This window comes from Prionailurus bengalensis, chromosome C1, assembly GCF_016509475.1.
Source record: "Prionailurus bengalensis isolate Pbe53 chromosome C1, Fcat_Pben_1.1_paternal_pri, whole genome shotgun sequence".
Taxonomy (NCBI): domain Eukaryota; kingdom Metazoa; phylum Chordata; class Mammalia; order Carnivora; family Felidae; genus Prionailurus; species Prionailurus bengalensis.
In genome coordinates, this window is record NC_057345.1 from 159,781,326 (window position 1) to 159,806,325 (window position 25,000).

Sequence of the window (25,000 nt, forward strand, 5' to 3'; positions counted from 1 at the left end):
ACTTACAAAAGTGAACCTGCTACAGGCTTTCTTAGTCCTTGACTTAGAAGAAGATGGGTAGTTTGATTGTGCCATGTCTGAAATGAAGGGGCAATGCAACCTAAAAATTGGGGGAATATAAAATTAGAGCTATTACGTGATGTGCACATGGGGCCCGGGATTCTGCTGCTTCTGCTGTTTTGATTCTGCTGCTTGTGCTGGTGGGAGACACTAAATAGATTAGGTTCGCTACCAATTAGCATCATGTTAATCTTGGCTAGCAGGGAAGCAAAGCCACCAAGGATTTGGTAGATTTATCAGTCCCTCCCCCAATAGCTGTCTGAGGCTAACACCACTTGGAACCTGGGTCAGAAAATAGTCCTCTGCTGACGATGTGTCATACATTCTGGTCCATGTGCTCCTCAAAGGCACCATTTTCTGGGCATGAAGTGTTCTGCAGCTTTTTGGAGGAGTAAGAATGCAATCTCGGATAAGCCGGATTCAGAAAATAGGTCATCGGTGTGAGTTGCAATTATTTTCCTTCCAGCTTTCTTTTCTGTGCTTGGTTTAGATCGCTTTTCTGCAAAGGGCAGGCGCAGCTGCCTTGACTGGTGTGCAATAGACGTGGGTGACCACAGCCATTCTAGCCTCAGGCCCTTATGAGGCACCACCCAGATTCCTAGGTCCGCAAGGCTAGCATCTGCCTTTTGTTGGGGCTGTTAAAGTCCCATTAAAGGAGTGAAAAAATACCCTCCTCGAGTATTGACTTTTCACACACACACACACACACACACACACACACACAGCTTAGTTCATAGCCACTTGATTTGCCACCTGCAGTTTATAATAGAATGGGACGTGTGGGATTATAAACCACTTTATTCTGCACAGAATTTCTCAGCTTGAGGCCAAATTGAAGGGCATTAGTCATCAGTAATTTGCAGTTATTTTTAATGTATTTCACTCAGAGAGGTTTAAGGCAGCTAACGCTAAGATAAATTTCCCCATGCTTTGGTGAGGAAGTGAAAAATCTGATCATTTAGTTAATCGTTTGTCATAGCTGTGGTTATGTATTGTTCCTAAGTGAGTGCAACGTCCTGACTGATTTGTGATTTGGTAACATGACAATCTGAATGATATTAGATAAATTCAATTATGCCACGATTCTTCCCTCTCTCCCCAATATTTGTATAGGTTTAAGGTTTAAAATTCATAATACATTAGAGAAGGGAACCTAGAGATGAACTCCGAGATCATGGGAATTACCAAGGGAGCCCTGGCCAATGCCAGTTCCTGCCCCGCCCCAAGATTCAGTGTCAGCAGCCTTGGGTTTGAGCAAGTACCCTGAGTGGTGCGTGGAGCAAACTTTGAGAAACAGTGATTAATTCAACCACCTCATTCTTCAGATGAGGAGGGAAGAACAAAGAACTGAAGAGATTTAAAATTTTGCCCAGGGGCCCCTGGGTGGCTCAGTCAATTAGGCCACTAACTCTTGATTTTGGCTCAGGTCACGATTTTGAGGTTAGTGAGATCGTGCCCTGAGTCAGGCTCTGTGCTGACAGCCTGGAGCCTGCTTGGATTCTCTCTCCCGTTCTCCCTGCCCCTCCCCCATGTGCACAAACACTCTCTCTAAATAAATAAATTAAATAAACTTAAGAAAAAAATATTTTGCCCAGATCCCAGATATATAAGGTCTCCTGCTTTCCAGTTCAGTGCACGCCTCACCAGCCAAGACAGAAATCCCTTGCTTCCCCAGCTCTGGAATTAGCGTAGCACTGCGTGGTTCTCAGCCCCTTCCGCAGTAGCGGAGATCCGGTTCCCTTCACTGGCACGCGCAGGGGGGAGGGAGACCTTCCGGTGAGCATTGCCGCTGCTTCCTGGCCTCCGGGTCGTCCTCGTGGGAGGCCTCCTATAGGGTCCCTCCCTGCTCCCTCGCTCCAGCAGGGCCACCTGCCCAGTTGGAGGTCCAAGAGATTCAACAGCTCAGAAGGACACAAACCAACTTTTTACTTTTTTTTTTTTTTTTTTTTCTGCGGCTTGTGACTCCCTAGGAAGGGACCCGCTCTGCTCAGGGGCCCCTCACAAAGCTCATCTCCTTCCTCAGGCAGCGCCTCCTCACTCCTATCCCAACCGCAACTTTTGTACCCTGCTGGCGACGCCTTGGGGAACCCCAGCCCAATCCCGCACGCTCAGCCAGCCTCCTCAGGCTCCGCCGTGAGCATGGTGGTTCCAGAAGTTTCCTCGAAGGCCGAGGTACGCCAGCGGAGCCTTTAAAGGTGGGAAGGAGCTGGAGAATGTTTTCCACCCGGGAATAGCAAGGTGCCTTAGGTGGGAAGGAACGCGGAGCACTGGGCCGGCTGCAAGATGGCGGGTTGCGGGCGAGAGCCGAGCAGAAGGTGTGGCCCCAAAGGGAGAGGGGCCTTTCTCGCCAGGGTGGGAGGAGACTGGATCCTGTTCTAGTTGCAATGGCATTTTATGCAACTTTGAAAAAAGAGCCCACTCGTGCCTGTGTGGAGAGCAGACTGTGGGAGGCAGGGGGCAGAACTGAGGCCGGGGACAGGAAGGGAGCCCGGGGCTGTGCGCCAGGGGAGACGAGAGTGGCCTGGACACCTGGAGGAGGTGGCGGGGCTGCAGGGAGCGCCCTGGTGGAGGGGCCTGGCCGGGTGATGAGCGGTCAGTTTTCTCATTTGCCCAAAAGGCTCTGTGGGGGCCTGCGGTGGCCCTGGTGGTAGTGGTGATGGTTGTGCCAGATATCCAGATTCAGGAATTTATTTTTAGAGTAGAGCTGACAGGACTTACTGATTGTCCGCAAGGAGTGCTAATTGATTACTTACATCACATGTGAAATAATTGGAACTTGTTAGGAAAAGAAATCTTGTAAATCTGAAAGATTTTCTTCCCATCCATACATAGCCTTAAAATGATCAAATCATATAGTTTTCCATTTTGATCCACGATCTAGCTTGTCGACTGTCTTAATCAGTTTGGGCGATTACAACAGTATATCATAGCCTGGGTGGCATAGACAACAGAAATTTATTTCTCATCGTTCTGAAGGCTGGGAAATCCAGATGGGGGTTCCAGAACAGCTGAGAGTCCAGGCCCTGGTCTGCTTTGTCCTCACATGGTGGCGATAGGGCAATCATCTCTCTAGTGTCTCTTTTTATAAGGGTATGAATGCCATTCATGAAGTCTCCACCCTCATGACCCAATCACTTCCCAAAGCCCTCACCTTGGAATACCGTCATACTGGGGGTTAGGGCTTCAACGTAGGAATTTTGGGATCATACCGATAGGTGAAAGGTCTTATTTACCTGCCTAAAAATAGATTTCATTTTTGGAAGCAATCGTACTTTACAAAAACCGTGAGTAGCTGAAAAAGCATTGACAAATAGAACACGTTCTGTAAAATCCTTGTGTTTACTGAGAAAAATAACTTCATTTTTCTCTGGTGAAATCCTATGCTTGAAGGTGAAAAGTCATTACTTATACCCCATGGATTGAATCAATTGTAAATAAACAAATAGATACAAAAGTAGTATCTATAGCAATTAGTGCTTAGAAGAAATAAACAGGATTATCTGAGAGAGAATAATAGGGGAAATTACATGGGGTGTTTTTAACTCATCTCTACCATTGTTTCTCAAAGTGGGTGTGGAGTTGAGTGGAAAACGTTAAAATTACTTGAAAGTCCTTGATAAAAATACAGATTCCTCCACCCACTATTGACTCAGAATTCCTGGGGGAATTCCTGGGGAGTGGGCCCAGAATCTACATTTTAAATAAGTTGCTGAGGGATTTTTTTATGAGTGTTGCTGGGTCCTCCCAAACTGTCCCAACCGTGGTTCCCAATTTAAGTCCTCCATTTTCCAGTCTCTCCTTTTGCTTCATCTGCCTGGCAAACCTTCTGAGCATCTGTGTGTCCAGCTCCAGCTTCCCCTTGAAAGCCCAAGTCAGATGCCATCCCCAAATCCTCCTGGCTGGGTGGACCGTCTCCCTCCCAATGTTAGTTGTAGTTAGTCTGTAGTCTACAACCTATAGTGTATACTTACTGCTGTGTAGTGATTTGTGTTTAAGCTGTATCCTTTCACTGTGTGAACCATATGCCCACTTGGGTCAGGACTGAGTCTGATTCATTATAAAGTCTTTCAGTGGCTTGCAAAGAGTGGGTGCTTGGTATACACTTTGTGGAATGTCTGGCTAAGCTCAAGCCTCACTCTCTGGACTGTGGACTTCTGCCACTTGGCCATGTTCTAAATGTCCCAATCATAGCAGGTCAACGTTGTGCTGAGATTGGACAGCCAGTTTTGTGTTCAAGTTCATCTTCTAAAATGAAGGTAATGCTGAAGAGTGATGAGGGAGAATGCAGTGATTTCTAGCCAGCTGCTGTGGATGCACCCTGGCAGCTTGTTTTAGAAAGGCTCCCAGTTGCAATATAATTGAATGAGGGCTCCCCACAACTGATGTATTCAACAAGACATCATAGGTTAGGTGGAAAGAGGCTTCCCCAGCACTTTGTTCTGAAAAAACCAATCCGTTGTGATCATACCTTCTGGAGATCCTTTTTTGTTGCAATAGCTTTGCTCTTAAGGGATCTTCAAGTGGCACCTCTTTCAGTCTACTATCTGTGTAGCCACCGAAGTAACCTGTTAAAACATGTCAGATCATGCCCTTCCTGCTCAGATCCCACAAATGGCTTTTGATCTCAGTCTAAGTAAAAGCCAGGTCCTTACCTTACAGGGGCTGATAAAGACCTACGTGATTTATCTGCTTCTCCCTCACCCCATATCTCTCTGACTCCACCACCTACTTCTCTCCCTTCTCTTCTCTTATTCCAGTGTAGCCTGCAACTGGCTTCTCGCTATTCCTTGAATATGCTAAGTAAACTCCTGCCTCAGGGCCTTTGTACTTACTGTATCCTCTGTCTGTAATAGTTGCCCCCCAGAGTTTTACTCTTCCATCTTTTTCCTGTCATTTCTCAAATGTATCCTGCTCAGTGAGTCTTCCTTGGTCTTGTTACCACCCTGCCTGTCACCCACTCTGAGTTTCTGGTCACCTTTCCTACTTTATTTTTCTCATAGCAATTGATTACTACCTATCATCTGTATATTATACTTATTTATTTTGTTGATTGTCTCTCTCCCCCTCCTAGAATATAAGCTCCATGAAGGCATTGTTTGGGTCTGGTTTTTTTTTTTAATGTTTTTATTTATTTTTGAGAGACAGAGAGAGACAGAGCACTAGTGGGGGAGGGGCAGAGAGAGAGGGACACAGAATCTGAAGCAAGCTTCAGGCTTTGAGCTGTCAGTACAGAATCCTACCCAGGGCTTGAACCCATGAACCGTGAGATCATGACCTGAGCCGAAGTCAGACGCTTAACTGACTGAGCCACCCAGGTGCCCCATGGTTGGTTTTGATCATTGTTGTATCTTCAACACCTAGAAACATGCCAGACACATAGCAGATGCTCATTAAACATTTCTTAAATCAATGAGGCAGAGTAGGGTAAAAAAAAAAAAAAATTAAATCCTGGCTTCTAGCTTAACTTCCTTAATCTTTCCATGCATCAGCTTTCTTATCTGTAAATAGAAATAGTAATAGTTACTTCCTCATGGAGGTGTGGCATGTGGTATAATGTCCAACATCCAGTATTTACTTAGCAAATTCCCTATGATAGATATGATTTTACAATGTTACGAAAAGGGTATCTAGTGGTGATATTCCTCTTTTCCAGCTAGCAGATTTTTCCACGATGTAATAATAAATAATGTATTTTGTGCTTCCTATTTGTTGAGACTACCACACAACTTTAAGAGGTGAGTGCTTTCATTATTTCCATTTTATGGATGAAGAGACAGAGGCACAGAAGGGTGAGCAACTCTCCCCTTGCCGGTATAGCTAGTAAGTGTAAAAGCTGGGATTTGATGAAATTCAGGACTAGAGACCATATTCTTTACCTTATTTTTCATTGCTTCTCAGTATGTACATGAGTGGAAAAGGGAAGAAAAGGAGTGGTTGTCGGTTGACTTATCTCCTCCATAGGAGCATGAGAGAGGTTCAAAGATAGATGGTGTTGGGTGTTCTTCTCACCTCTTTGGTGGAAGTAATTCTTTTGCTCCAGCCAGATCTTGTCAGGGCTCATTAATTCCCTCTCCAGCTGCCCATGGTCCCTTTGTCATGCCTTCAATTAATCCTTACCTGGAAGCCGTGCCAGGGGATGTCTTTGGTTGTCACAATGGAAGGGGTATACAGTCTTTCCCACAATCCACACTCCACTAATCCAAGGCATGCACTTTCTTCAGGGGTCAGCTGAAGTCATTGCTTTGAGACTGCAAAATACAGCCTTCCATATTTAACTATACTCAACCTCTTCTTTTGTTTCACAAATGTCTGTTGAGCTGATATAAATGTAGAGGGGACGCATATGAATTAGTCTCTCTGCCTTGCTTGGGACCTCATTTGGGATCTGAGGTTTATTCACAGACCACCACAAGGCAGCTTATCATATATGAGTACTATAGAGTTCCAAAGGAAAAGGAGCTGCCTATTTGTGGAGGGATAGATGAACATGAGCTGGCTCTTGACGGGCTGGTAGGACTCCTGATTAATGGATATGGTGAGATGAGCATTCCTGTTGGTAGAAATTATTCAGACAAAATTACAGAGGTGCAGACATCCAAGGGTGGTTTGGGAAATGGTGAGGGGTTTAGTTGAAATTCATCATAAGCTTGATACAGGGAAATAAGAGGAATTTTTAAATTTATTTTTTATTTTTTAGAGAGAGAGCATGTGAGTGGGGGAGAGGGGCAGATGGAGAGACAGGATCCCAGGCAGGCTCCATGCTCAGCACAGAGCCCGAAGCAGGGCTGAATCCCACGACCCTAGGATTGTGACTTGAGCCGAAATCAACAGTTGGACACTCAGCTGACTGAGCCACTCTGGTGCCCCTGAAAAGAGTTTTAAGATAAGATTGGAAGGCTGCATTTAGGTTGTGGAGGTCTTAAATATGTGACTGAAGAATTTGGACTTTAATTTAGCAATAGGAGGCCATCACAGGTTACTTTTTTAAGTAAGGTTGTGACATGAATGAATCAATGGTTGTGTGTGTTTATTTGCAATTATATTTACAGCTAACAGTGGTTATTTCGAGTGTTGTAGTATTTTTCTTTGTTTATTTTTCTTCATTTCCTTACTTTTCTATGAAACTACAATGGTTTTTTAATTAAGAAAACCTCACTGGTTCTTAAAGTTCTGATTTTTAATCTTGTATTCGACAAGCATTTATTGAACACTTATTATACAATGGACATTTGCCTATGAGGCAGAAAAAAATTAGGGAGGCATGACACGTGTTCTCTAGCAGCCCACTGGTGGAAAAGACCAACATGTGAGCAGTGAATGTCAGGCAATGTGGTAACTGCTAGAAAAGAGTAGGTGATACATAAAGGAAAGGTCACCTCTAATGGGAAGATTAAGAAAAGCCTCCTAGAAGAGATGACATCCAAGCTGTGCTTGAATGTATTCTTTGTAGCCATGTGTAGATGGGTTCTGTTTGTTAAGCCAGTTCCTAAAAATGGGCCTAGTCTCTTACCAGCCTTTACCATTGTATCACACACTTGCTTATATGATAGTTTGGAATTATATTCTAGTTTGTTCAAGCTTATATGATATGTCTTTTCTTATTTTATGTGTCTCTGGGTGTTTATTATATTTAATATTTATGCAAATTCCCTCTGAGCTTCCACTGTTTACTTTTCTGATTGCTTTTTAAAAGCTATTCTCTAGTTTAAAAACATTCTTCTAAGATTTGTAGTTCATACAGGGTATAACACTTAGACAAGTTATTCTGAATAACATACTCAGAAATGGAAATCTTAATCATAAATTTTCTCACAAGTATAAAATGTTGCTGGACAAGTTTCTATTTAAATCATACTCGCTAGGCTTGACTGACTGCAGGAGTTCACAGGGTACATGCTTCAGATTGCTTCATTTTCAGCAAGGTAAGGCTGCACCTCCACTATAAAATAATGCAAGATATTCAAAAAGGGTACAGGCCAGGCTTCTTGGGGTTCTTAGGAATTAAAACCAGTTTATGCGGGAGTTAGATTGGCTTGTGAGAAGAGAGAGCTTCTTAGAAGAATGTAGTAAGAAATTTCATGGATGTCCAAGGACAGACAAAGCTTAGCAGACCTCAGAGGGCCTGGGTGTAGAATTGGTAGGGAACCCACTTATCAATCCTCTTTTAAGCATGGTCCTTTGGTTTCTTTCTTCTCTACTTTTTTGGTTTCTTTCTTCTCTACTTTCTTCTTCTTCTCAAGATGGGTTTCTACTGCTTTACATGATTTCTGTTCTCCCACGATCTCAGCAGGCATCTGGGCCAGAATAATCTCCTTGTAGGGATCTCTTATTTGTTAAAAAAAATTATTTAGTTTTTAAAATAAAATAACATATGCACTAGCTCAAAAAATAATGAGTAGTATAGAAAGGTATAAATTTTCTCAAAATTATATTCATCTCTCCCCTTCCTGATAGCTCTTCCTAAAGTGTAAGAGTTTCTTTTGTAGTTTTCTGGAAAATACAAACATAAAGATACACCCATATATAGATACACACCCATAAACATACACATAAAGTAGCTGTAAGTATAAACACTTTTATTTACAGAAAAGTTACCATCTTTACATACTGTTCAATGCTTTTTAAAAAACATAATTGTTTATTTTGTTATTCTTTCCATATTAATTGACACAAAACTCATTTCCTTCCTTTTAAATGATTATATGTGGTTATATGGTATTTCATTTTATGTAATTATTATGATTTATTGCATAGTCTCTTCATAATGGACCTTACAGTTGTGTCTGGTTCTATTAGGAACAGTGCTACAATGAACATCCTTACATATTTATCTATTAGAACTTTCATAGAGTTTTAGCTCTTTCATTTGTTCTATGATCAATTAAAGTTAATTTTTGTATGTGAGAGGAAGAGGTGGAGAAACCTCTTTTCTTTCTGTATATGGCTATACAGTTGTTTCAGCACTGTTTGTTGAAAAGCTTTCCTTTCTGATAATATAGTAATATGATTGATTTTAAAATACTGACCTTGTAGCTTGTATTTTTAATAAACTCACTAATTAGTTCTACTAGCTTTATGTAAATGCCATCGTATTTTTTAGATAGATGAACATGTCATCTGCACATAAAGTCTATTTGCTTCTTCCTTTCTAATCTCCAATCTGGATGCTTTTAATTTTTTTTTCTTGCCTTATTGCACTGGCTCCCCCACAATATTGAATAGAACTAGGGAGAGCAGACATCCTTGCCTTGTTCCTGATCTTAAGGTGAAAGCATTCAGTTTTTTACAGTTCGGTGTGATGTTAACTCTAGGGTTTTTATAAATGCCTTTATCAAGTTGAAGAAATACCCTTATATTTCTAGTTTGCTGAGCATTAAATAAAATCCTGAATGGATATTGAAGTTTTTAAGTGTTTGTTCTGTATCTGTTGAGGTGATCACATGGTTTTTCTTTTTTAGTCTGTTCATATGATGCGTCTAAGTGTTCCTCTCTGACTGAAATGAAATTTAAAATTAAAAAGTACTTGAAAAGAAGTTTTATGTTGGATTGTACTCTGATCTGTATCTGTTGGGTTAACCATATTGATTGTATTATATATATTTCTTATTATTTTGTCTTCTTGTTTTGTTATGGGTGGCAGTGTCTGTTACTATTACTGTGTTTTGTTGGTTTCTCCTAGAGGTTTAAGTTTTTATGAATTTTGACACTTTGTTTTTGGTGGTGAAAGATTTTATAACATGTGTAAGCACATTATTGATTTAAACTCTGGTGATTCTAATAATGTGCAGAACATTTCCTAGTGCATAGTAATTGCACTTTATAATTTCAAGTAGTATCCTTAAGTATCAATTTCTTGCTTTATCATCTTTAGAAAGTAAAGAAATGTGAGGAAATTCTACTGTTATTTTTCCCTCTACCTCCCCCCATACTGTTGAATTTGGTTTATTATTAGTTTTTATTGTTGAAATGTATAACATTCTCGGTGTGAAGTAAACGTACATCATACTGTTGTTTAACCTTATTTCTAAATGTAAATAGGTTCAGACCTATCGGACTTTTTACTAGAGCTCCACGTTTATCTCTTGGTTTGCTGGATTTGGCATTCAAGTCATTTTTTTTTTTTAAGTGGGACTCACGGAGTCACTGAGCTGTTGCATGTCTGAAAATGTCTGTTGTCTTTATACTTGAACGACAAATTGGCTAAATATAAAAATATTTGTTCACACTTTTTTCTCCTTCAGAACTTTGTACATATAGGTTACATATATTCTCATATTGAGTATTGAGTGGAGGGGAACCTAAGCTTTTGTTCTGTTGCTTTTTCTTTGTTTTGTGGTGTGTGTGTGTGTGTGTGTGTGTGTGTGTGTGTGTGTGTATTGGTTCTGTGTACCTGAAAGATTCTGTCTCTGCTGTGATGTTCAGTAGCTTTATCAGGAAATGTCTGTCTCTCTGAGACTTGTTCACCTTGCTCTCTGATGTAGGGGCACTCGTACTGGGCATTAGGTGCAATCATGGTTGATGGATATTGATTTTGCTCTTCTTTCTGAAATATTGTTTAAAGTGCTGTGCTAGGGTCATCCCACCTGGCAGGAGCCATCTTTTCTGCATATCTTTAGAAATGTAATTTGTTTTAGAATAGAACCTGGTTACTTCTTCTACTTCCTTTTAATGACCCACATAGCCTAGTTTTGAGTAATTATAGAATGCTTTCTTAATAAATTCTTATTGAATATATAAGTGAATGAGCCTTGACTCATTTCCCTGCTGCTAATTCTCCCCCTCTGACTATTTCTTTCTAAATTGGGAGTGTTGCTGAGGTTTTTCAGAATTTTGTCTGTTCACCGTCTCCCAAACCCACCACACCTCTAGGAAAAGAGAGCATGGTTGAGAACAGCAGTTGACTGTGGGATCTCCCATCTCTCACTCTCCCTGAATTCTATTTTTCACATATTATGGCATGACATTGTGTCATTTCCTTTGTTTAATCGCTGCTAATGTATCTTTGCTGGATTTCAACATTTTGTTGTTAACATCGTTCATTCACTTAGTTTTAGAGAAAGTTGTTACCTGACTTCACTGTTCCACTTTACCCCAGAAGTCTTAAGGGTTTTCTAAACAGGTTTAGAACCTCAAAAGCAGAATTGAGTTTGTTATTTTTACTTATATTTGTTGTAGAACCAAAGGCAAAGCACAAAGAAAGAAAGAGCAGTAGGACAGGGAAGAAAAAGCCACACTTTAGAATGAGGATGTTTAGTGCTCACTTCATCCCTGGAAGAATTGAGCTCATCTGTTTGTTTTTGACCCCATGTTGATGTCAGCTCTTAGAGCCTCTGAAAAGACACAGGTGAATGAACAGGGAATTTTCCAAGAGCATTTTCCTCCCTTGGATTAGTATTATTTTTTCCTTCTTCACTGAACACATCCGTTTTAAGGGCACCAGGTGAGATTTGTGGCATGGATTCTCTTTCTTGCCAAAGTCAAAGCTCACCATGGACTATTCTTCATTTTTCTTCTAGGCCCTTCACCAGTGGCATAGGGACTGCCCACCCAGCTGGTTAGTGTGTGTTTCTCTCTTCTTTTATGTGACTCTGTGTTTATAGCCTTGGGCAGATTCAGCTTCATGCCATGGGCAGTTTCTCAGGGACAAGATGAAAAAGATTATAGATCTTTGTGGTGATGAGTCTTTTGGTCATTTCAGTGTCTGTAAATTGATGTTCTTTTTCTTTTCTTCCTTCAAGAAGAAAGAACAGGAGTTGGATGGACAGAGGAAGGTCACTTGCCTTCTTCTGCCTATTGATTTTCCTGTGCTGTTCAGCAGTTCACTAGTTCCTCCTAACTATAGTTCTGTATTTAGTGGCAGTTTGGGCTGGGACATCAGCCACAGAGGGGCATTGCCTGTGCCTCAGTCAGCTAGAGGTGGATTGGGAAGGTGACTTTCTGACAGTATGAATGTGGGTGCTTTAGAATCAAATGCTGGTGTGTATTTTTGTTGGTTAAAAATTTACTGTTTCTTACATGAATAAAGTGCTAGCCTTCATGAGACTTTGAGACTTTAGAATATCATGGAGAGCAGTGGTGGAGAAACTCTTTAGGGAGGTAGGTTTGACCAAGTGTATAAATTCCAGAATGTACGCTGACATACATTAGTTACACTGAATTTTAAAAACTTTTTGTTATGGGGGGCACACTTGGTTGAGTGTCTGACTCTTGATTTTGGCTCAGGTCATTGATCTCACGATTCGGTTCATGGGATGGAGCCCTGTGTCGGGCTCTGCACTGATGGTACGTCGTAGCCTGCTTGGGATTCTCTCTCTTCCTCTCTGCCCCTCCCCTGCTCACACGCTCTCTCTCTTTCAAAATAAATAAACATTAAAAAAATAAAAATAAATAAAAACTTTTTATTATGGAAATTGGAAAACATACAAAAGTAAACAGAATATAATCGTGAACCCCCATGTATTCAGCTTTAGTAATTATCCCTCATGGCCAATGTTGTGTCATGTAAATGCCCCTTCTTATTTTTTCCTCATATTGTTGCACCTGTAAATATTTCATTGTGTATTGCTAAAAGATAAGGAACCTTTTAAAAAATATAACCACAAATACAGTTATCACAGCTAAAACAAAATTAACAATGCTTCCTTAATATCATCAAATAATTAATCAGTGATCTGAATATCTGATAAATGTTATATATTTTTTGTGTGTGAATCCACACTTTACTTCACATTTGGTATGTATTTTAAGCCTCTTTTAACCCTAAGGTTATCCTTCTCAATTTATTTTTATTTGCAACTTAATGTTTGAAGAAATTGGATCATTTGTCTGGGAGAGTTTCTTGGAGAGATTTAGGGTCTGGATTTTGCTTACTGTACATGGATGGTATTGTCTAACATGTTGCTCTGCCCTTCTTATTGAAATACAGTCGACACACAATGTTACATTGGTTTCAGGGGTACAACATAGCGATTCAACAGTTCTGTGTGTTATGATGTGGTTGCCCTGTCCCTTTTTATTCCTGTAAATTGGTAATCTGGAAGATCAGATTTGGGTTTAATTTTTTTTGGAAATACCATTTCTTAGGTAGTGGGATGTTCTTCCATCAGGAAGCCTAATGCCTGACTTTGTGTGTGTGTGTGTGTGTGTGTGTGTGTGTGTGTGTGTGTGTCACTAGAAATCTATGGAATCATGTTTGACAAAACCTAACTATGGAATATTCTGTGGCTTATTTTTTAAAACCATGTTCTCTGCTGATGATTGAAACTAGAACTCCTAAGGAAGTCTTTAGACATTCAATCCTGATAAGATAAAGCAGCAGCTGTGCTATTAGTTTACAGCCATATGTGAAACTCCTCACCACAGTGTGATGTGTAACCTGGGCAAGCCACCCCTCTCTTATCGGAGCAGGGATCTGGAACTGAGCTGGCGGTGTGAGATCTGCCCCTGTTGTTGGCAACAGGCAGAGGTCATGTTTGGTCCATTTGTATTTACCAACAGAAAGAATATTCTCAACCACCAAAAAGAGACATAGCTTCTGCTCTCCAGGAGTTTGCCTTCACAAAACAAAACAGGACAAGAAAAAGACAATTATTCTTAGCTTCCAAGCAAGGGATTGTGTTACCACAAGGATAGAGTCTCTTACTAAATCAACCAATTCCCCCGTCTGTCTGTCTGTCTGTCTGTCTCTCTCTCTTATCAGCTTAAATAATGAGAAGTTTGGCTGTTTCCTAGATAATTGGCTAATGATGTGTGACAAAGATAGGAAAATATTGCTTTAATACTGTGTAACCCCCTTTCACTCAATGAGGATATCTTTCCCAGGTGATGTCCTCTTTGCCTTGCTAATAGCTATTCCTGATAGTGGAAGGATGTGGGTGCCACAGTAATACAGGGCAGCAGAATCTTGCTCTGAGAGAGTAGTGACTTTGATAAGAAATCCATTTGTGGCATCGACTTACATAATACGACTACATGCAAAAACAAAAAGTGTTCATCAGGTCTCATTTTAGAGCAGCTGCACACATAGACACGTCCAGGCTGATAGGACTTCTGATTGGCTTTAAACTGCTCAGGCCCACCCTGTGCTGACAAATGTATCACTTTCTTGTGCCAAGACAGACTAGTCCTGTCTGTCTTTCAAAGAGGTAGTAGCCTGTATAACCTGAGGTTTGTAGACTCCTGAGGGGTAACCCCTTCATTTCAAGTCCACACAAATTCCAGGGATTGTGGGAGGCCCAGGTGCCTCCATGGGGACTTCGGAGGTTCTGCAGAGTCCTGAGGTCTCAGGTTCATCCCTTCACTCCTGGCTCTTTTTCCGTCAGTCCTGACTATTTCCATGAGGTCCAGCTCTGTCATGCCCCAAACAGACATTGGCAGAAGTGCAGTGTCCCCTCAGGGTTAACATTCTGACCAGGAGCAGCTTTTTGGTTCTCAGAAGGGCTATTCCAGCTGCCTCCCCAGAGCAGATTATTAACCACGTTTATGGAGCTATATAAACAGCCACTGTTTGGGCTGACTGTTTAATCAATTGTCAGAGAGTTGATAGAGTCGGGTATTGATTTTAAAGAGAGAAGGACTGGCAACCTTATTATTCTGTTGCACTTTTATTTAACCTTGTCTGTGGATGCCCAGATAGACATGGTGGGCATGGCAGTGGAACCTGGTCTTCCTCAACTCACTGTGTCATTGGTGCTAACTGTAGATGAGTCTCTCCATGTGAGTTGTTTTTGTTCTAGGGGGTGGAGGGCAAGGAGTGCAGGTTGCCGTCTGTTAGGTCTGTGGGCATTTGGCTTCCATATGAGTGGGAGTATTTCCACCACAGAACTTTTGAATATTTGGTGTGGTTGGTCAGACAGGATCATTGTTAATTAGCTGACTCCCTTTCTTCTATTCTGTGGAACAAAGATCACAGGATCAGGCGTAGGGAGGCCCACATTGCTGTTCCTACGTTGCTAGTAAGCAGTCGTGACACCAATCTGGGTTTTATTTTCTTCATCTGCAAAACAAAAGTGTATTAGTTTGCTAAGACTGCCATAACATAGTTCCCCAGAGTGGGTGGCTTAAACAACAGAAATGTATTTCCTCCCAGTCCTGGAGTCTGGAAGTCCGAGATCAAGGTACTGGCAGGGTTGACTCTTTCTGAGGTCTCTCTCCTTGGCTTGTACATGACCCATCTTCCCTGTGTCTTCACATGATCTTCTCTCTGTGTATGTGTGCGTCCTAATCTCTTACAAGGATACTGGTCATATTGGATTAGGGCTCTGCATATGACCTCATGTTCCCCCTCTGTAAAGGCTCTGTCTCCGAATATAGTCATGTCTGGAGGTACTGGAGGTTCGGACTTCAATGTATGAATTTGGGGGAATACAATTTAGCACATACCAGAGGGGAAGGGAGGATGGGGTGGGGGTGCTTAAACAATGACCTTCTGATAATGCTCTGAGGAGGCCTCAGAGACTAGGGTACAGGCTATCTCAGTGTACCTAGTTCTGAGAGGTTTCCCAGGACACAAGATTTTTAGTGCTGAAGCTGAGGCAGTCCTAGGTGAACCAGGATGGTTAGTCACCCTCCATGTCTCCCATACGGGGCACAGGGTTCCCCAGCCTGCCTCAGCCAGACCTGGGCTGCTTCTTTCCACTTAAACACCAGCATTCTAAGTGTTTGAATTTAACAAAAGGGTTTGTGGCCAAAAATCATTAGAAAACCACTTGATTCAATGGCCTTCAGGGTCCTCTCCCACTGCCACATTCTGTGATTTAATTTCCTTTGCACACACCAAATTCCAGACATTTTTCTGAAACTGTTAAGTGATTGGAGTACAACTAATTTGGTTCTCGTTAGTTCATGGCTAAAAGTGAAATAAAACAGGAAACTGTTGAGCCTTGCCTATTCTGAACCAGAACTAGGTGCTCTGCTTTTATGATGCCAGATGCCCTCTTTGGGCTCTCATTATGCTCACTTGACTCTGCTATCATCTTGCAATCCTTCTTGCAACTCTGTGAAGACGTTGTATCACCAGTCACAGCAGCCCCATGATGCCAATGAAGAAACTGAGGTGCAGAGACATGAGTAGCCAGTTCACATCTCAGGGCTGGTCAGGGAAGGAAGGGCCAGGATCATGCAGACAGTTTGACTTGAGCACTACTCTGTCAGGACACCGAGCCTAGCTGTGAGTGTCCCTGCCGGCGGGGGAACGGGGACTGCCCTGGCAAGTGTAAAGTAATTCCATTTAGGCTGATGGGCCAGATTCTTCTCTCCGGGAAACACATCTCTCCCCTCCTCACAACTCTCCCAAACCTGTCTGGCCTTGACCAGTAACCCTGGCTACTCCAATGTTTTGCTGTTGTAGAAGCCAGGCCTGGAACAGTTCTCAAGGTGTTGAGAGGTTTTAGTGATCTCACAATAAGGAGCACTGAAACACACAGTGACATAGTTATTTTCTTGCTAATTCTTTTCAGGTCTTCTGATGATGTTAAAGGAAAACCTTGTGCTTGTCTTTAATTCCTTTCCAGCATTTGATGAGCTATCTCCCTTTTTTAGAAAGAAAGAGCACGGGGTAGCAGAATCTGGCTGAACTTTTGAATAGCTCTTTATAATTTCTAGCATAATTATCATTTTGTGGTTAATTTCAATATATGGCAAATGATACTGGTTTTGCATTTAGGGTAGAGATAAAAGCGCCTTTAAAAGATATTTACTAATATGAAAAAGCAAGTAATTTAAACATATTTAGTAAATAATAGCATAGGTAATGTACAGATGGCAAAAATAGTGAAGCATGTGGTGAAAAAGATTGATTTTGTTAAACACTGGGCAGGAGGAAAGGCTGGAGTTTATTCAAAATTTGAAACTAACCGATGAAAGGCAGGAGTTATTTGACCAGCCAGTCTTTTGGGGTCAGTGCCTCAGCCCAGGGTAAATATTGCCTGGGCTCTTGAGGTACTGATTGTAGGCTCCTTTGAAGCATGGTGTGCCTGCCAGGTGAACTCTGGAAAGACAGTTTCTTTCCAGCATCAACCCCACAGTCACTGGGATTTTATTTTGTTTTGGTAATGGTTTTCAGTATCTTTGAAATGCCCCCATCAGAAAGGTTAGGGATAAAAACTGGATTCTTGTGGCAGGTCAGAAAGCTGCACTGTGAGAGGATGCAGTATCGAAAATGATTAGAATTAGAAGTGCAGATTGGAATGCCCAAGATGAGGCAGAAGTGCTCAGCCTGGGTAGCTACCAGGCCCCTGTGTGGGGATTGGATGTCATGACTTTTGCTGTTGGAGTCTGGCCCCTCTGCAGGGATTAGAAGCAGACAGGTTTGGGACCCTTCATCAAGGAGCAACCGAACTTAAAGAGGATCAGTCTTAGGGACTTTATTTGCCTGTCAGGCTGTTGGTACTTAACTCCATAGGGCTGTGTTCTTACTAAATAGGCAAAGTGAGTTTGCAGCTCCTGGTTAACTACTCAGTGTGATTCCCACACAGGGCTATTGCTGTATGGATGGAGTCTGAGCTTGGCTAATCCTTGCAGGACCCAAGACCTGGGCAGCAATGCTGGACTTTGACTGATGCCTGATAGGGGCACCAGATCCTCCTTCCTAGCAGCCTACACTTTGCACATGGAGGTTGGAGACTGGTGTCCAGTGACCATCAACAACAAGGTCTGGTCATAGTTATAGAACCTGAGCACAAAGATCTCAGTCCTTTAGCTTTCAGACACTTCCCCTAGAGGTAGCCTAAAATGAGAACTGTCCAGTCGCGACCAGTTGTCCTCTTTGGCCCTCTTGCTTCTTCCTGTAGTGCTTATAGAATCTCCTCTTTTAGAATCATGTTGCCCACTCCTCCACCTTCTACCACCATTACTTAAGAAAGCTTCAAATACCCTTTGTTTTTAAAAAAAAAAAAATCTACTTAAAATAAAAGGGGAAAATAAAAAGAAAAAAATACCTTAAGATTGCTAGTTAAGAAGTGCAACAGCACATAACTTTTTTTCTCCCCACCAGGAAACATCTGTATGGATTGTTTCATTACAACCCCACGATGCTTGGACTTGAATCGCTTCCAGATCCCACTGATACCTGGGAAATTATAGAGACCATAGGTAAAGGCACCTATGGCAAGGTCTACAAGGTAACTAACAAGAGAGATGGGAGCCTGGCTGCAGTAAAAGTTTTGGATCCAATCAGTGTAAGTAATGGTAGTAAATTGCAACCACAATATAGTGTTTTATGCACATTGAGCATTCGGCTTCTTTTCCTGGTTCTAGGGATGATTTTCATGAAACCTGGCATGAAATCTCAGAATGAGTCATGATTTGTCAGCTCATCTGCATGAAGGGACTCCATTTGGAGTTAAAAATCTCCTTGAATTTCTGTTTCTTGTCCATTTTACTGTTGTTTTAGTTTTGACCCTCTGAGTTCATCAGTAGTTATTTTCTTGGAAAGAGTAATGTATTTCACTCCTTTCTACAGAGGCTAGTCTCCTTGTAAGCTACAAAGATCTAGATTTGTGGTATTCATTCATCTTAGCCTGGCATCTTCTTCCAGAGCACTGAACACCGAGGTTATAATGCTGGAAGCTGTCTTGCACAGTGAGGTTATAGGTGTTCTATCCTGGGTTGGGTCCCTTCAAGCTACTTCTCCTTAACTGCTTTGAAAATTCAGACATTTAAAAATAAAAATAGATATTTATAGTAGTATTATTGAAGAAGAAAAGATATAATAAAGACATTTTATTGTTGTAATAATTAGAATGTTTTAATTGGGATCTGAATGTCCATTGTTAAGTATTTTCAAGATACAGTAATGATGACATTAAAAATACACAATATGCTTTATTAAGTGATATCATGCCTGTGCCCACCCTGACACATTAGACTTAATCTGGCATGTATTTTTTACCCTGTGCAGGATATGGATGAAGAGATTGAGGCAGAATACAACATTTTGCAGTTTCTTCCTAATCATCCCAACGTTGTAAAGTTTTATGGGATGTTTTACAAACCGGATCACTGTGTGGGAGGACAGCTGTGGCTGGTCCTGGAGGTAAGAGGCTCCCGTTGGGTAACCATCCATTTAAACAGAGCACCAGGGACAAGCAGATGCAATGTTGCTTAAATAGTGTAAGATACACATGTGAGGAGTTGGTCCCTCCTGTGTGTCGTAAGTACCTTACCAGATGTGGCATTCTCCTCTGGAGTTCTTATAGGTAGGCTGTGTGCTGAAAATGTTCATGTTTCTCTGCTTCATGTTAACAATCTTTTCTTCTCCTACCGAGTGAATATAGGAGCGCAGCTAGAAAAGGTTATTTTCTTCCTTAAACTGGGAACATTTCGTAGAAAACACGTTCCAATTGATTGCAACTCATTTTCAAAAATTGCTAACCCAAGGTTTATTGGACTCATCAAGTTTGGATTAGTCCTTTCATATTCATTAATCTTCATCTTAGATCAGGTTCCCTCAAAACAGACTGACCATCATATGTGGCAGGTTTACTGGAGAGTTCTTGCAGGAGCTAGACCTGGAAGGAAGTGAGGAGGGCAAGACTGGGTGAGGGAGACCTGGAATAGCAGTGCAGTTGCAACAGAGGTCTCTGCCAATTCTCTAGGAGTTAGAGAGCGTGGATGCTTTTGTAGAGCTGTCCTGGGTTGTACCTCTGCATCAGCCAGTCACAACTGTGTGCCACCCTGAAGGGGGTGTGACCTTAGGGGAAGCAGTTCCCTGTAGCCAGGGGAAATTCCTAGTGAGTGGTGCTGTTGAGAACTGGGAGTAGCCAGTGTTCCTGGCAGCATTCCCTGTGAAGAAGAAATCTGAAAGGAGCACCACTGTATCCACTGTGATCCTGCCTTTTTTCTTCCTTATTAATGGTAATGAATGTGTGTATCTGGGTGTAAAAGAGTCAATTACCTACCATTCCATTTCTCATGAGACTAAAATGGCTAAGGTGTAATAATGATAATATATAAAGTTAGTAAATTAGGACAGGTCTGTCGCCTCATGCTCACTAGGCCCAGCCTGATTTGTTCTGGATCCTGCCCCTCTGAACCAGCAGATGCCCCGTGCCTGAGCTCCCATATGCAGTCCAGGAGCACGTGCACACATGTGAAAGCTTAAGAGAGAAGCACCAAGCAAGAAGAGGTCAGGCCTCAATTCATCATCTACCCTCTTGTCCGAATCTTTTGCCTGGCTGTGAGAGGGCCTGGGCATAGAACAATATATACTGGCTGCCATGGCAACTGTGTATGGAGAATTCATTTGTTATATTCAAATGGGGTAATCTGCAGGGACACCACTTTGTACATTTCTGTCATATCAATTGCCTTCCTCAGAATATGACTATGTAAGGGGCTTTGGTTTTCAAAGATCATCTTTGTCTATTTAGTTGGCCGGTTGTCATATATCACGTTCTCATAGTATCATCTTTTGGATTTTATTATTCCCTACCCCTTCCCTGAAAACATATTTTATCTGGACAGTGAGCTCTAGAATAACATTAATTTTTAAAAAAAAATTTTTTTTAACATTTATTTATTTTTGAGACAGAGAGAGACAGAGCATGAACAGGGGAGGGTCAGAGAGAGGGAGACACAGAATCTGAAACAGGCTCCAGGCTCTGAGCTGTCAGCACAGAGCCCAATGCGGGGCTCGAACTCACGGACTGTGAAATCATGACCTCAGCCGAAGTTGGCTACTTAACCAACTGAGCCACCCAGGCGCCCCAACATTAATTTTTAAAATGCTGTTTTTCTTGGAACATGGAAAGTATTGTTTCTAGGGTGTCTGATTATATTCTTCTTCAGCTCTCTAAGATCTCCATGTCTTAACTCTCATTGCAATTTAATAATGGAAGTACAGTGACCAAGAAATCTTAGTTTCAGTTCATTTTCACCCCTGACTGAAAAAGGCTGTATGTTCAGACATGGGAACTGGAATTTCCAGGAATTTTCCAGGACTTTAAAAGAGGCCACCCCTTGATGTGACCAGGCAGGCAGGTAGGCTTTTCAGGCCTGTGGCCACCTGGAGAATAAATGCTTTTCCTGATGAGGATATTGAACATCAGCCCGTCAGGCATGGCCACGGCAGCCAGAAAGGGCTGGGCATGGCCTTGAAAGATGAGAAGGAGCCCAGAACTATGAACTAAGCCTCATGCAAATGCTCCCCTGGCAGGTGCTTGCTTTTTCAGGGTGACCACAGACAGGTAATGAAGTTGCCCTGTGATACTGAATTATTCATACATCAGCAATACAATATGCTGACATTTATGCTTTTTGCAAGTTGTTTTGGCCCATGCCAAAGTTGGTAGTATGGGGAACCAGATATCCTTAGTCTTTTTTGTCCCTGAATGGGCCATCTGTGTCAGGCTGCTGGGTGTTTAGGTGTGTCCAGTGCCTATAATATGCTTATAGAAAAAGGGACTCCTAGGCTTCTAGAACTGGTCTTGACCTTTCTTTAGGTCAGTCCCCTGGTATTCAGTTGAAGAGCAGAGGCCCAGGAAGGAGTGACATGGCAGAACTGGAGGGAGAACCACACTTGAGAACTTGTCTCCCGTCATGTGTTGCTGCTGCCTGTGGCACTGTCTGCTAGTCTTGGGAACATAGACTTGGCTTCTCTGGCTGGGAGCAAAACAGTTTCTGGACACACACACACACACACACACAGCAGGAAGACCATGATGATCTACATAGCACCCTGATTATTTTGCTTTATCTGCAGTTTTTCAAGGCAAGCTTTAGGAGACTCACACAATAAACTTATGATCTGTTTAATATTGTTCTTATTATGTATATTGAGATTAAATTTATGTTACTTTTGCTCTTTCATTGCTGAATGAGATGAAAGGACCAGTGAGAAGCTACTCTATAGAGCAATTCGAGAGGATAGAAAAATGTTATTAATAGCCCCCTTAAATCATCACAACTCTGAAAACAAAAGCAAATAAAAATGTCATTGCTGAAATTCATTACTAATTGTTAGCAGAAAGTAAACCAAAGGTCTCTTTCATGACAGACACCTATTATATTAGAAAGGTGTGGAAAGAAAACACACATAATAACATTTGGAAAATTTGTGAATAAGTTTTCATCTAAATGAATGTTAAAATTTAAAACTCCGTAAGTCCTATTATCTCTCACCTAAATGAAATATAATAAGAATTTAGACCTTTAAGAAAAGCATGGTATTCAGAAAAAATACCTAGTATGTGCTAAGGCATAAACTATATTTTCTCTTTTTCCCTTTTAGCATAAAATGTTCAGCAGATAGAAACTGTTAATTTCAATATGAATCATGTGTTAAACTTAAAAGAAATGGTTTGGAGTTTAGTGCACATAAATGAGGCTGTAAAGTAAAATATTTATAAAACTGGATAAAATAATTAGCTTTTTAAAAAATTGTTTTATTTCATCGGAGATTTGTGTATAAGTTCAATAACTAAGCCAGGTTGGAGTGGGGGTGGGGAGGGAGACACCTGTGTCTAGACACCTGCTTCTATTTAAGGCCCTAGAAAGTCCTGGATAGGCCTGAATTTCATTGCAAGTGTTATACTTTAAAAACGTTCTCACCCACTGATATTGTGACATGAATCAAGTTTATCATGTGAACGAACCAGGGTTGCAACAGGGCTCTGATGGGTTGGAACCTAAGACTGGTACTTTGGGTTGACCAGAGATGGTTAGCAAGCACTGCTTCAGACAGCAGCCTCTGGTGGGGTTGTAGAATGAGAGTCACTGGAGTGCTGGGCGTCAGAAGGAAGGTATAGGAACCCTGGGAGTGGAGAGGAATTTGCATCCTGTGTACATGTGCTGTCTGTGCTCAGAGAAAGCAAGGGAGAGTTTGAAGTGTGACAGTGACCCTGTCCACCCTGGAGAGAGACAAGATGGAAGTAGGGAGTCTTGCGGCCCACCTGCCTCTCAGAGTGGGAGCATCTCTCCACTCTGACTGGAACTCTAGAGTTGCAAGTGACACAGTGTTCATTCTTCTTGGTGCAAGCCATTGGCTTCAGCTGGTGTCAGCAAAATAAACACAGTCTGCCCCAACAGTGTGGAGGAAAAGTATGTTGTTCTGGACTTACTGAGAGATGGATGATGTCCAACAGGGTGCTTCCTGAGGCATCTTATTCAGTAGTTTTGACAATTCTTATCTTTTGCTTTATGCCCTCTGTAGAGCCTAACACACCTGAAAGATAAAATCCACTGAACAAAAGGGCACCAAAGAGAAATTCCTCTGAATTCTGCAATCTGACTAGGTCAAATCAACATGCCAGTACAGAATCTACTTGCAAGTTGGAGCTTTGACTAGAATAGAGGCCTGTTGATTGTACTGCATGGGCCATTCTTTAATAACATGGAGGAAAGTTGATGGCTTATTGAGCAAGGAACATTTTATTGCTTGAAATTATGGCCATCTTAGCAAGTGCACATACTGTGATTGAATCAATATTCAACGGTGTTTTGGAAAATAGATGTGGTACATAAATGATTTTTCTATTTTTCTTGGTTTGCAGCAAAATTCTCATTAAATTCTAGATGCATCCAGCTGCCACATTTCCTGAATGCTGAGGGCATAGGGAGGAAAGCAGGGATGGTGACACACCTCTGTGTTTGAATCTGATGGCTGGCAGAGTGGGTGGGAATGAAGGGCTGCAGGTGCCAACATTCAGGGGTGGGGCGGGAGGCACGGTTGCCTTCTTACAGTTCTAAGGGGATTATTTATTTAATGCAGGTAAATGTAATTCCTTGTCATGCTTTTAAAATATTCATTTCACTGAACATTTGTACTGGTAGGACAATTGTCAGTGTGTACCTGCTTTCCTTTTTTGTATCAGGTACCCACAGTCCTTTTTCTGTAACCCACAGGTTGCCCTTTAAAACTTTGCTGGGGAGCTTTTCAATTTCACAGGACAGCTTCCTCTTAAGGGGCCCTGAACAGTTTAATTGTATGTTTTTGTGAAGCACAGGAAGTCACACAGCTCTTAAACTCTGACATTTAGTGAACAAAAGGCACCTACCCAGTAAGATCCTTTTGTTGTTTTTAAATCCACAGCTCAGTTTTGATCCTGCTGACAAAATGGCTGCTCTTAATCTCTTCACAGGTTCTAGAGCTATGAAGACAGTTTGTAAGTTGGCTACCTATATAAAATATCGCTGAATAGGCTTCTGTTGCAAAAGTGGCCACTGTTAAAGTAGGGCAGGAGATACTAAAATGAGGTTTCAGGGAAAAATTCCAGGGTTGAGTTAGCTTGGATCATCACCCAGCATTTAATTTAAATTTTGTCTCAGTAGAATTTTAATAGTGCACTTGCAATTCAACAAAGCATGTGCCTCCCTGAGACAGGGGCCAGGCTGAGGGGAGGCTCTGATGAAGGGGTTATAGTACCTTGTACTCCTATTACTGCTTTGGCTTTACAGGATCAAAGAACTTTATTGCTGTTTTCCTTAGTCTCACAAGATCCCTAGGCTCTCTTCTTTACTTTCTACATCCAGTTGGTCAGAAATTACAGCAGATTCTATCTCCTAAAAGCCTCCTATATCTGTCCCTGATTCTTCATCCTCATGACTTTTGCTTTTTGACCTTGCCTTTCTTGATTGCTTCAACACCTCCTAGCAGGTGTCCAGTTTCTGATGTCTTCCTATTCTGTCTGCTCTCCAGTCTGCTGCCCTGGTCTTTGTAGAATACGAATCTGAACAGAGACCTCTTGCCTAAAACTTCCCATAGCTTACCATTCCTATCCAATGATCTATTATGGTGTTGTAATACATGTGTGTATAGTAATAAAGCCCATACTCCTTAGCAGGGCACACCTGTCATTTCCTGCTCCCCACCTTCCTTCCCCATCTCCCTGCCCTAGGATTCTGGCACCCTTTGTTCTAATAGTAGCTCAGTATTTAGAGGATAGATGATAGATGCCCTTCCCTTTCTTGTCCACCTGCTGTAAACTCATTTGTTCCTTTAAAG

The 25,000-nt window shown here is 41.7% G+C and overlaps 1 protein-coding gene across 1 annotated transcript in view; it reads left to right on the forward strand.

Moving 5' to 3' along the window:
• Nucleotides 1–2,343: 2,343 nt before the first annotated feature.
• Nucleotides 2,344–25,000, forward strand: part of MYO3B (myosin IIIB) — a 410,735-nt gene continuing 388,078 nt past the window's right edge. The window contains exons 1-3 of the mRNA XM_043573368.1: nucleotides 2,344–2,375; nucleotides 18,053–18,236; nucleotides 18,959–19,093. Of these exons, the coding sequence (XP_043429303.1) occupies nucleotides 2,344–2,375; nucleotides 18,053–18,236; nucleotides 18,959–19,093 (351 nt within the window). The remainder of the gene's footprint in view (nucleotides 2,376–18,052; nucleotides 18,237–18,958; nucleotides 19,094–25,000) is intronic.